The sequence below is a fragment of the Vombatus ursinus genome, unplaced genomic scaffold (assembly GCF_900497805.2).
Source record: "Vombatus ursinus unplaced genomic scaffold, bare-nosed wombat genome assembly UNPS02014768.1, whole genome shotgun sequence".
Lineage (NCBI taxonomy): Eukaryota > Metazoa > Chordata > Mammalia > Diprotodontia > Vombatidae > Vombatus > Vombatus ursinus.
Genome location: NW_020954546.1, coordinates 36,258,958 through 36,272,239, shown reverse-complemented (window position 1 = coordinate 36,272,239; position 13,282 = coordinate 36,258,958). Strand labels below are relative to the sequence as shown.

The window sequence follows — 13,282 nt, the reverse complement described above, 5'->3', positions numbered from 1 at the left end:
CCACCCACCGGCAGGGATCTTAACAATAATTTGGTGGATCACGGATGTCATTAATGTGACAGCACGAACATCTCAAACTATCCTTGTCTTCTGATGTGACTCTGTTCTATGTCCTCTTACAAATCCTTCACAGGGGGTCCATCCAATATACTGGGGGTGGGAGGTGGGGGTAGCCTTCCTCTAATCTAGAGTCTGACAATGCATGAACACAGACACTGTCCATCTATGATCCTTCCCTCTCTCTTCTTGACCAGCCCTTCTTTCCCAACAGGAATAATTATCCCTTTCACTTCTACAGTATTTTAACTTTTAAAGAGCTGTCATTTCTAATCTCATTTTATCCGAAAGTAGAGAAGACACTATTCTTTCCACTTTACAGATGGGCAGACTGTACAGATGGATAAAAAGAGCCTTGTCCAAAGTTGCCTGGTGAGTGGACCTACGAACAGAAGGAAGACTGGCGCACTCCCAGTCCTCTCTCCTTTAGCGACTAGCTGAGGACACTGAGGCTATAGGTTCAGAACCACAGGCTCTCCTAGAATTGGGCTGGCTGCAAGGTTTCCCCCAATCAGAACTTACTCCCTCTCCTCAGTCCCTCCCTCCCCCTTTTGATGCCCTTCCCCACCCACAGTCTTCCCCTGGAAGAGAAAAAGCAGAAAACTTTTCCATGATACCTAAACTCCTCAGACCATTTTCTCTACCACCTCCCCTTCTCCTACAGCTCTCCTACCCACCACGTTCCCTTGTTTGGAGGGAAAGTCCAAAATGGAGAAATGTCAAGCCCTCCCCTTGGAGGAGAAACTCCCAAATACCAATTCTTACAAATCTCTGTGTCTCTTTAACCTTGTCTTGATCCTATGATCTTTTGCCGCGCCCCCTGCCCCTGGGACTCTCCATCTGTTTCTAGGGTTCCCCTCCCGAGCTCGTTTCTGTCTGTCTTGCTGATTCTATCAGTCTCTCTGGCTCCACCTCTCACTGTGTGTCTGTCTGTGTGCCTCATCTCCATCTCTCTGGCCCTCTCTGTGGTTCTCTTCTGTGTCTCTCTGTCTCGATCTCTCTTCTTCTCTTCTTTACCCCTGGTGAGTCAGAAACAAAGGAGGGAGGGGGAAGCTGCACAGTAGGTCGGGCTCCGCGATTCGCCCTTTATTCTGAACTCACGACGTCAGCGGGGCCCGGGCGGGCAACTGTGGATGGAGCTGCCTGGAGCGGACTGTGTTGCCCAGAGAGAGCCGGGTCGGAGGAGAGACCAGACCCTGAGCGGGCGTGTGTTTGTGCGTGCGCTGGGATCAGGATGGGAGGTGTGCGGGGGGCGGGATAGAGGGAGCCGAGGGGGGGCAGGCATGCTTGTGTGTGAGAGTGTGAGTGCGAGGGAGGCTGGCCCTTAGTGTAACCGGAGCTACAAAGAAGGGAGACAGGGAGAGTCTAGAAAAGGGCGGAGGAGGAGGCGGAGGAGGAGGCGGAGGAGGAGGCGGAGGCGGCGCCGGGGGCATCTCCAACACCCTCCCCCTTGGAACGAGCCACATCAAACCGGCCTCCGCCACCGGGACCCCGGGCCGGCCCCCCACCCCCTCCCCTCTGCCCGAGCCCACCCGGGATGATGAAGAAGAACAATTCCACCAAGAGGGTGAGTGTCTCTTGCTTCCTCTAATTCAGTTGACTTTCTCCTACCAGGACCCCCTCTATCTCCTTCCGGGGTTCCGGCCTGTTTTGAGGGGGGGCAGGGACCGTGGGAGCACAGAGTCTTGTCCCCTTCCCCCCACCGCGCCCGCTCCCCTTCCCCCCTCCTCCTTTGCCATCCCAGTCTGAAGATTTTACATTTCATTCAATTTATGGGATGCAGTTACCTCCCACGGATCCCTGAGCCTGTCATCCTAGTTGCTAACAAGAAGCTTCAGTATTTAGGGGTGCTTTTTGCTGGGGGGAGCCTAGTCAAGATGGATAGTACTTGCCTCAGCTTCTCCTCTACCCCCACCTCCTCTCCAATGGGAAACCAGCAGCAGTTTGCATCGTGCTCTGCAGTGGAGAGAGGAAAAAAAGACAATGAAAATAGAATAAAATGCCATTAACCCCAGGCGCTTCGGAAAGAGGAAAATGGGGGCGGGGGCGGGAGAAGGGGGAAAGAAGGACAGTGGGAGAGTCACCAGTTCCCACTTTTTCACACCCTCTCCCTCCCCAAGGCCTGAGCTCCCAGCCTCTGCATCCCCTCTCCTGGGTTGTTTCCGCTGTTTATCTCGGGCTGAGGGAGGTCATGATGGGGAAGGGGACTGACTGCCAAGAGTGAGGACCCGCGGGAACCTCACTGACTTCCCCCAGTCTCTCCAGCCCCTAGGGTGATCTAGAAGGCGGGGAGGGAGGCAGCTAGTGGAGAGTGGGAGAAAAAACAAATTAACACTTAATAATGTGCTTCTTATCTTCCCCAACCCCCACCCCCTGCGGCAGGGGCCCCAGGATGGAAACCATCAGTCCGCACTGCCTGAAAAGGTCGGCTGGGTGCGGAAATTCTGTGGGAAAGGGATTTTTAGGGAGATCTGGAAAAACCGCTACGTGGTGTTGAAAGGGGACCAGCTCTACATCTCTGAGAAGGAGGTAGGATTCCCTTGCCTCCAACCACTCCAGCTCTCCTCTCCACATTCCCTCATTCTCTACATCAGCCTTTTACATCCCCTCGCTTCTACCTCCCCACCCCCATCCCACCCCCATAAACCATATTTAGTATTCCCAAAGCAAGTTGAGGAAGCAGTCTATCTATCCTCCACCACACCTTGTCCGATGACAAGGTTGCCCTTCGCTGAGAAATGCCCTGAGTTGGGTGGCAGACGTTGAGTTTGAAGCCTAGTTGGTGGTTTTCCCTTTGCGTACATTTGTCCGATAACAAAAGGCGATTTTATCCCAAGACTTAAAAAAAACCTTCTGATAAATGGGGAGCCCTTCCCCCAATGTCCCTCCCACCCCACCCCCAGTCCTGTCTGCAGCCTCCATCTGCAGACAGAATTGTTTCCTCTGCTGCTGCCGAAACATTCTGCTCAGTCCACCATCACCCCCCCAACCCCCAGCCCCCAGCCAACTTCCCTCCCTTTTCCTGTTTCTATCGAGGCCATACATTGATCATATCAACAGCTCAGCTGCACTGAATCATAAGGGAGATAGAATAACACACAGAGGGCCCGAGATCACTGTGATATGTGAAAGTCAGTCCAACACGACCTGGGATAGAGCATATCGGTTTGTGAGCGCTGGGGGGTTCTATTTGTTAACTATTCAACTTAACAAACATTTATTAAGTTCTTATTGTGTGTCCATTATGCTCTTTTCCCTCCCTCACCTCCCAGGAAAAGAAAAGGGACAGAAAAAACTTCCAAGTCAATTGGGGACCAGAGGAAAGGTTACTTATCCCCTTTTTTGCCTCCCTGAAGGAAGAAACCAGAGGGGGAAAATGCAACCAACAATCTTTGTCTTTTCCCCCAGCCAGATCCAGTTCTGTTGTTGAACTAGAAACTTTAGTTCATGTTGGGTTAGGATACCCAGGTCCTGGTCATAAACCACGGACCCTTTACGCTCCCACTCCCTCTCCCTCTTCCCCATCCTCTGCTTTAGCCTGTGTGTTTCCTTGGAGGGAAGAAAAGGACTTAGTATCTCAAACCAGAGGAAAAAAAAGCTGACTTATAGACGGAACTCAGTTTGTAGAGTAATGAGAAATCTAAACTGACCCCCTGGCCAGAAGTCATTTCATCTCCCTTGCCACTTCTGTGTCACATAGCTGGGAGACTCTTCCTGGACTTCCCAGTCAAGATAGTTTGACTTCCTTTGCCTTGGCTCTCCGTACCAGCACTGACTGTGGGAAATCCTCCTTGAATTCTGGCTTCCCAGAGCCCCCTGCTTTCCTTATTCTGAAGGTTGTGAGTGGCTAAATAAATCCTTTTATGGTATTCATACACATTCTGGCCAAGCCTGGAGACTATAGGCACAGGAACAATCCAGGTTGTGGCAGAGTAGGAAAGACCTGGAAACCTTCTACCCTCAAAATTTCTTTTTAAAAGGGAAGCCTCAATTGTCCAAATCAGTGTGGGGCCTGGGTCTTTGTCTGAATACTGGAGAAAGTCTGGGTCCAGAGAAGAGGAAGAAAGAAAAAGGAATTGAGTGGATTTGTTTTTAGGGAGTTTGACAGGAAAATATCCCTTCAATGTCACATACACACATACATCCAATTCCTGCAGAGGATTTTCTCCACAGTATTCTGGCTTTCCTGAATAAGTGTCAAAGTGTATCATCTGTTTTCCCTGAACTTCATAATGGCAGGAAACGTCAGAGAACAGTCAGGGAGGACTTCCCACACGTCATATCACAAGGGGAAACACAAGTATGGTGAGGGGGAGGAGGGGATAGGAAGGAACAAAAGGAAACAGGGCATCCCTTTCTTGTCTGTGTTTTAGCAAGGGAGTAGTCATGGGGAGAGCCAGGGTGACTGACCCCTGCCTGTGGGAGAGGAAGGTTGGAGTGTGAAGGCAGAGGGAGGGATGGAATGACCTCAGGCAGAGATGTCTAGTGTTCTATGAATCAGTAGCATCTGGCTAGTTATGGGAGAGGTTATCTAAAATGAGGGATTCAAAGTGTGGCTTTGCTCCTCCAACAGAAATGATTAGGGTAGAAGAAGGCATCAGGTGATCTGGGAAACAAATAGGTCAATGTCTTACCGTATTTGTGAGGCATTTTTAGGCAGAAATCAGCCTAAGTTTTAGGGCCCCTAATAGGGCTCCAGATTTCATCTTGCCCATAGAGAAGAGTAGGAAAGTTGCCACACTTCCCTCACAACTTCTCCCCAGCACCCCAACTGGTGATCATGCCCCCATCTCAGGCCAAAGCAGCCCTTTTCCCCAAAGTATTTGAGCACTGACAGGACTGAGTCTTGAGGTCTCAAAATAATAAATAAGTTTGAAGAGAAGGTTAAAGGGTGGACATCCTAGAGAAGTTTTCAGCTTTAAATAGACTTTAAACTTAATTTAAAACTGCACTAAGATTTTTGTGACACACTGTATGTTGTATTTTAGGTCATTTGTAAGTTGTTTCATAAAAGATCAACAGTTACCATATATAAAGTGCGATATAAATGCAAGTCATGGTGATGATAATGATGATGCAAGAATGTCTTTGTCTTTATACCTACCACTCCTAGTAAATTTCCCATATTTGTCCTTCTCCTCCAATTACCTTTCAGCCCTAGGGACCATAGAACAGACAGGCAACCCCAGGAGGAAATACTGAGAGTTTCTTTAGGGGTGATATGACCTCTCAGAAATGCCCAGCCCAAAAGCAGCCTGTGTTGTTGAGAGTTTTTCCGATTCTTAGCACTAAGGTTCCATTTTCCAGAAAGATTTGAGGGTCCTCAAGATAAGTGGTGCTGACATTGCAGGAATATGAATCTCCCTCAGGAAGCCTTTGAAATAGCTGGAGCAAGAGGGTCAGGACAAGTCTTTTTGTTTTATAGACATCTATGCTTTTGCAGACCTGGGACATAGAGGCAAAGGAAGGGAAGGGGCAGTTTCAAAAGATCAATAATTCTGGAAGTGGCTTTTAGAGATTTTTTTTATGAAAAAAATAATAAATTCAAGAAGGAAACCAAGTTCTAGACTCCCTGACCCTGACCCCTTGAAGTGTCCACTCTTATACCACTTCTGTCTGTTTCTTCCCCCATCTTGCCTAGTATCCATCTCAATTTTCCCTTTTTCCTATAGCCTCTTCCAAGTTCTCAGTTCTGATTATAGGTGAACCCACTCCCCTCTTCTGGGGAAAAAAGAACAAACCACCCACTCTTATGCCCCTTCCCTTATACACACCCATTGCCTTCCTTTCCATAACTTCTGGTCTCTGTTGATATTCTCTGGGAAAGGAGGGGGAAGAGAAGTGACACACCATTGTATGTCCCTGCCCCATGTTTCTGGGAATTGTTCTTGACTTAGGAGCCCCTTGCCAGGGTCTGGCCACACCTCTACCAATGTGGCTTCAGAGTTTTTGATTCCTTTCCTCTCCCCAAAAAGTCTAAGGAGATAAGAAGAGAAGAGGTCTGAGAGACCCCAACCGTGAAAAAAATCCAAGTAGATGTGTAAGCCAGATTGTAGCTGGGAGGATGGGAGGATGAACTTTTTGTTACAGTGCTCAGTACTATAAAGCAGTTCTTGGTTCCAAAGGACAGGTAGACGGTGCAGAGTAGAGTTGGAGATAAGGGCTTAGGGACTGGTAGAGAAACCTGCATCTATCTGAGATGGTGCCAAGAGTTTTATTTGGAAGCAGGAGGAGGGGCCTCTGGAGTGCCAGGCTTGTAATTATAAAATGTATGTGACTCAGAATTCTGTTATCTGAGTGTGTGCATTTTGTTATCTCTGACACAGAGGGGGGACTCTGCTGTGCATGGGGCTGTGTCCCGGGGGGACTTGGGAGACGTGTAGCTACATGTAGTTGTGCATTTATCTGTAACAAAGCCAGCACTAGGAGACACACGTGGAGATTGGTTTGTGTTTCTTTCATCTCAGCTATTTCTCTTCCAGAAACCATGGCTTGCTTATTCTCAAAGGCACCCCTCACACCAGGCCTCCCAGCTAGTGGAGAAACAGTAACAGATGCCACCTTTTCCCCAACTATATACCCATTATGGACCTCCAACTGCTTCTAATGCCCTTAAGCACAGGCACAGCAATTGTGGGCTAATTCATTTGGGGAATTAAGACTGCCTCCTCTGACCTCCGTCCTAATCAGGCCCAAATGAACCCAAGAGCTAGTTCCAGGTCCCCCAGCTTCAGAAGACAAAGGAGGACACTCTGGGAAAGGATAGGAGAGGATCCTAAGAGAAAGTTTTAATAATGAACCTGGAGAGAAAGGTTAAGGAAGTTTGATTTGTTGTGATCAGAGAAGGCCATGGAAATAAGGGTCGATTCTTAGAAGACTACAACAGGAAAGATTAAGATTTAGATACAAGGGATATTTCTTAACAGTAAGGAACCTTCAATTCTCAAAATGGGGTGGTGCAAGGAGATTGTGCAGTATTTTCTTTAGAAGACTCTTGTGTCTCTACAAGTACCTAGAAGTACCTAGGTACTATGCCCGTACAGGCAGAGGCAGCATGGGAAGAGCCAGAATAGCAGTTCATTGCAAGAAGCCTTGGGCTTACTCTAGAAGGCCTGGGATTCACCACTTCCTAGCCTATGACCTTGATTTAGTAAGTCATCCAACCTCTAAAGAACTCAGTCTTCTTGTATGTAACATGGGACTAATAATGCTTGCAATACCTACCTCATAGTGTTGTTGTAAGGAAAACACTTTGTGGGCTGTAAAGTGTTGTATGCATGTTAGCTGTTGTTATTGTTAGATGATTTTATAGACTCAATGAGTCTAGATTGAATTGACACAGGACTTTAAGGGGGCCTGAGTTTGAGAAGAGGGGAAGCATTTGTAGTTTTTAGCTGTACTGAACAAACTTTGCGGCACAGGGAGTGAGTCTCCGTTGCTGTAGTAATCTGGCTCCTGAAATACAACAGGCAGATGAATGTCTTTATAAAAAGGTTTAGTAAAGGTGGGGGCTGAGAAGGGGCAGAGCGAGGGGCACCCAAAGTGAATGTCACTATAGTGGGAGGCCACACGTGGATCCTCCCTACCCTTAACCTCTCTTACCTCCTTCCTTCTAAGATCATGGACCCATTCATTTGGAGAATTGATTAAGATGATTTCTGCTGACCTCTGACCTAATCAGACCCAAATAAACCCAAGAGCCAGTTCAAGGGTACTGTTCAGAAAACAGTAGGGGACGCTCTGGGAAAGGATAGGAGAGGACCCTAAGACAAAGTTTAAAAAATGACCCTGAAGGGAAAGATGAAGAGAGTTTGATTTGGCAGCCTCTAGAGATTCCAGAGGCTGTCCCTGCCTTCTCCAGACTAAGGGATGAGCTTAGCCACTTAAACCATGTCCTCTAAAGGAGAAGGGAGAAGAGGGGAAGAGTGGGATTGAGAAAATGTGAAGTCTGTTCTGGTGGAAAAGAATAGGGAAATAGGGTACTTATGAACAAATCCTCCAGCTAGGAGTTAACAAATGAGCCCTCCCAATTCCTCCCTTCTCTGGGGTACCTTCTCAGAGCCTCCTGACTTGCAACCACCCCAGACTTTCTTGTTTTTGGTTTGTTTTTTTTTCCTCTCCCTGGGCTGGTTTGAACCAATGAGTTAATGGGGGAAAGGGCCAAATAATTCTTATCTCCCCCCACACCAATTCACCCCGCCCCCGCCCCTTAGATAAAAGATGAGAAAAATGTCCAGGAAGTATTTGACCTGAGCGACTATGAGAAATGCGAGGAGCTTCGGAAATCCAAGAGCCGGAGCAAGAAGAATCACAGCAAGTTTACCCTGGCACACTCCAAACAGCCTGGGAACATGGTATGTCGTCCCTACCGCCTTGGCCCCCTGGACGCTTATTGTACACAGCGCTGTGGAGAAGATCTCTCCCATGCATATGCTCACTGTTTCTCTCAGTGAGTTCTCTTACCTCCCAAGTCTACAGTCCCCAGGCTCCCCCATCAACTTTGACCTTTTCTTGGAGTATTCATCCCTCAATCTTCCCCGGTCCCTCAGGCTCTTCTCCTCTGCCCACTGATACCCATCCTATCTTCTTAAATGTGCCCAGAGAAGAAAGCCCCTTTACTTCTCTTGGGAGAGAATGCTTATATTATCCCTAAGAGGCAAGTAGTAGCCTAAACCTATTTCCTTTTGTCTAAGTGACCACACAGCAGCTACTCCCATTTCCTGGAAAATGTTCCTTCATACATGTAAAGACCTTTTTTTTTTTGCCTGTCCTTCACTGCCCCCCAACCACCAGCCTTCTCTTCTCCAGCCCCATAATCACCTGTGTCCCTCTCAATATTCTCTCCTTCACATCCATAGTCCATTTGAGCTTAGGGGCCAGGACAGCAAAGCCCAAGACTCTATCCTGTACAAAATTCATAATCACTTCAAAGACAGAGTGCCCAGTTGTACATTTTTGTAGGGGGGCATAATGGCATCCCTAAAGAGTTGGTGTGGGTTTGTGGGGAGGGGGAAGAGAAGGAATGATGACAGAAATAGAATCTCCCTCCTGGAAAAGGTGGGGCCAAAACAGATAAGACATCTTAGTATTTTCACTATTAAGTCTCCAAGGCAACCTCAGGGATAGGGGCATTAACTGTAACCCCCAGGTTATAACCAAAATCTTCACCCCCACCCCCAACCAGGCACCCAACCTGATCTTCCTGGCAGTGAGTCCAGAGGAGAAGGAGTCTTGGATTAACGCCCTCAGTTCTGCCATCACCCGAGCCAAGAATCGAATCCTGGATGAGGTTGGTGAGGTTGGGATCAGTGTGGAGATGGGCAGGTCTAGTTAGCACCAAGAGGAAAGCTGAATTAACTAACTGGCCCCATTGACCTGCTCCCCTCCAACTCCCTCTCTCTCTCAAACTCATGCTTATCTCCTCCTAACCCCTTCACAGTTCTCTCTTGTCCAGGTCTTCTATTCTAACTTTGGGATGTGAGGGCCAGAGTTTAGGGACCAGATTAGAGATTCTTTCAAAACTAGGATATCCTGAAATCCAAGGGATGTATTGTGGGACAGGTCACAGGATCTGTTCCCCAGTGCAAGTATTTTCAGGGAAGTTGAGACAGAAGGAGGGAGGCTGTAAGGAACACAAGTCTTCTCATCCGCAGGTCACTGTTGAAGAGGACAGCTACCTTGCCCATCCTACCCGTGACAGAGCAAAGATCCAGCACTCTCGACGTCCCCCCACCCGAGGACACCTAATGGCTGTGGTACGTAAGAATATCAGAATTTCCATACTAGCTGAGATTCCTCTTCCATCCAGGTCAAGGTTTTATCTTGTAAAATGGCACCAGGGTACATCTTTGTGGATGGGTGTGATAATCCTGCTTGCCATCAGTCTCTAAAGGTTGTGTACATCATAGAACATCCTAGTTTCCCTTAATGCTTTATGGATCACTACCAAACCCTTAATTCAATAAATATTTAAATACTTAGCATTTACCACCTGCCTAGAAAGTGTTAGGTTGTAGAACATGCAAAAAAAATTTTAATACATAATACATCAAGTCCTTACCCTCAAGGAATACTGTCTAATTGAAAGGTCAATCAATCACCAAGCATTTATTAAATCCCTGGTAAGTGCTGGAAATACAAAGACAAAAATAAAAGTCCTGGAACTCAAGAAACATTTTATTAGGGGAGAAAGCCTGGTCACATATAAGTATAAATAAAATAAAGGAAATCTATGGGGGTAGGCACTAGTAACTAGGGGCAGCAGGGTTTGGAATCAGAATGTAAAAGGCAATGTCTGAGCTGAGTTTTGAAGAAAAGCAGGGATTGATTCTAAGAGGTAGAATTTGGTAAAGAAGAAGCACATTCCAGATATGGAGGACAGACAGTGTCTATGCCCAGAGATGGCAAATGAAGTACTGTATATGAGAAATAGCAGGGGCAGCTAGGTGACGCAGTGGATAGAGCACTGATCCTGGAGTCAGGAGAACCTGAGTTCAAATCTGACCTCAGACACATAAACACTCACTAGCCGTGTGACTCTGGGCAAGTCACTTAACCCCAATTGCCTCACCAAAAAGAAAAAAAAAAGAAAGAGAGAGAGAGAGAGAAATAGCAGAAGGCCAGTTTAGACTGAAGAGTGTATGTAGGGAAATAATGAATAAAAACCTAGAAAAGTAGATTGGAGCCAGATTGGGAAGGGCTTTGAATGCCAGAAAAGTTTATATATGATCCTAGCAGCAGACATGTGACATGGTCAGTCTAGTACAAGGGTGGGGAACCTGTGGCCTCGAGGCCACATATGCCCCTCTAGGTCCTCAAGTGCAGCCCTTTAACTGAATCCAAACTTCACAGAACAAATCCTTTTATTAAGGGCTTGAGGCAGAAGGTTCCCCATCCCTGGACTAGTACTTTAGGAATATCACTTTGGTATTTCTGTGGAAAAAGGATTAGAGACAGAAGACCCTTGAGTCAAGGAGAGAGGAAAAATATGAAAATGTAAGTAACATTACACGAATTAAAAAAAAGAATACTACAAGAGACATCATGAGATAATATGAGAAAATGTCAACCAGGTGACTTATCACTGGGTTGTTGTTAGGCTCAAATGAGGCAGTGTATATATAAAGCACTATATAAATGTCAGTGTCGACTAACGTATTCTTATAAGTTTGCTAACCTGCTATAGATTTGTCCATGTTTCAAAGGGGTTTAGTATTCTGAATATTGTTGTTTTATTTTGGGGTATTTTTTTAAGGTCTCAGTATGAGGTTGGGGAAATCAGGATAGTAGAGGGAGCTGGGTCATGTAGCTAGAAGGAGGAAGGGAATAGGTATTTATATAGCACCTATCAAGTGCCAAACTAAAGTGCTAAGTCCCTTTTACAAATATGACCTCATTTGATTCTCGCAACAGCCCTTTGAGGTAGGTGCTATTATCATCCCCGTTTTACAGTTGAGGAAACTGAGGTAGATAGAAGTTATGTGATTTGCACCAGGTTACCTAGCTAGTAGAGTCTAAGGTCAAATTTGAACTCCAGCCCATCACTCTGTCTACCATACCAATAGATGCCTCAGTACCCACTGCCCTTCCACCCCCACCCACTCAGAGGGATGTGGATGAGGAGATACAGAATATCTTCTCAGTCTGGAACCTTACATTGGGTGCTTGGGGCAAAGAGAAGTGACCCAGGCTTCCCTCCACATGAAAAATCATTACACCAATTCAAGTAATCAAGTATAAATTATCATCATACAGTTAGGAAAGAACCTCAAAGGCAGGTACTGCTTCCTCCCTGTCTTCAACGCTCTAGTGCACAGTAGGCATCTAATAACTACTTGTTGCATGGAATTGGAGTTGGAGAAGGCGTCAGCCAGAGAGGAGGAATGTTTGCCCGAGTAGTCCTTCCCAATATCTCTATTCACGACCATGGTCATTGTACTTCCTGATGCAGGCCTCAACCTCTACCTCTGATGGAATGTTGACCTTGGACCTGATCCAAGAGGAGGACCCCTCCCCTGAAGACCCCACTTCTTGTGCTGAGAGCTTCCGTGTTGACCTGGACAAGTCAATGGCCCAGCTGGCAGAAGGCCGGCGACGGGCAGACTCAGACAGAATACACCCCGCTGTGGACCGGGGCTGTAGCTTTCCCCGGCCCTGGGAGAAGCCAGATAAGGGGGCCCCCTATACTCCCCAGGCTCCCAAGAAGCAGACGCCCTCAGAGAAAGGACGATGTGCTTCCTTGGAAGAAATCTTGTCTCAGCGGGATGCTGCCCCAGCCCATGGCCTGCTACAGCCTGAGAATCACTCTACCCCAACCCCACCTCACCCTGGACAGCTGTCCCGGATCCAGGACCTGGTAGCCAGGAAACTGGAGAAGACTCAGGAGCTGCTGGCAGAGGTGCAGGGGCTGGGGGATGGGAAACGAAAGGCCAAGGACCCTCCACGTTCTCCCCCTGACTCTGAGTCAGAACAGCTGCTGCTGGAGACAGAGCGACTGCTTGGGGAGGCATCATCCAATTGGAGCCAGGCAAAGAGAGTACTGCAGGAGGTGAGGGAGCTGAGGGACCTGTACAGACAGATGGACCTTCAGACCCCAGACTCCCAACTCAGACACACTACTCAGCACAGCCAGTACCGGAAGAGCCTGATGTGAGGGGGCAAGAAAGAGGGGTCTAGGACACATTGGAGGGAGGGATGGGCAGACACTGGGATAGGGTTTGTTTTGTTTTATTTTGTTTTTTAATTTACCACAATCAAAAAAAAAAACAAAAAACAACTCATGGCTCCTGCTGGTGCCTAATCCTCCCTTGATCCCTCCCCCTGTCCCCCCTGGAGCCATAAACTGGGCTCAGATTTGAGGGAGAGGTATTCTCTACTGAATGGTAAAGATCTGGACCCAAAGAGGAGAGAAGAGATGTTGGAGACTATCTGACTCCACTACTAGAGACATGAGGAGGAGGAGTGAGAACCAGTCTCTCTGCAGTCCCCCACCCCAACACAGAGGCTATGTGTTTATGGTTCAAATCCTAGTTTGATGGGAGCAGAAGGAATAATCATTTTGTGCCCTTACCCAGGGTGGCCTCTAAGGCCAGAAAGTCCAGACTCTGGGGAGGCGGGTTCTACTTCCATCTGTTTCAACCTTTGGTATCGGTAAAGGGAAGGGGGCTCAGAGTGGAGAAAGAAGGATAGTCTGTAGAATCCAAACAGCAATCAGATGTGATCTTTC

General features: G+C 47.5%; 1 protein-coding gene across 1 annotated transcript; it reads left to right on the top strand.

Moving 5' to 3' along the window:
• Positions 1-1,508: 1,508 nt before the first annotated feature.
• On the top strand, positions 1,509-12,832 carry LOC114043210 (pleckstrin homology domain-containing family O member 1). Its single transcript, XM_027862241.1, has 6 exons — positions 1,509-1,624; positions 2,440-2,586; positions 8,271-8,411; positions 9,242-9,346; positions 9,711-9,812; positions 12,008-12,832. The coding sequence occupies exons 1-6, from the start codon at positions 1,595-1,597 to the stop codon at positions 12,707-12,709; spliced, it is 1,227 nt and encodes a 408-aa protein (XP_027718042.1). The 5' UTR covers positions 1,509-1,594; the 3' UTR covers positions 12,710-12,832.
• Positions 12,833-13,282: the final 450 nt, after the last annotated feature.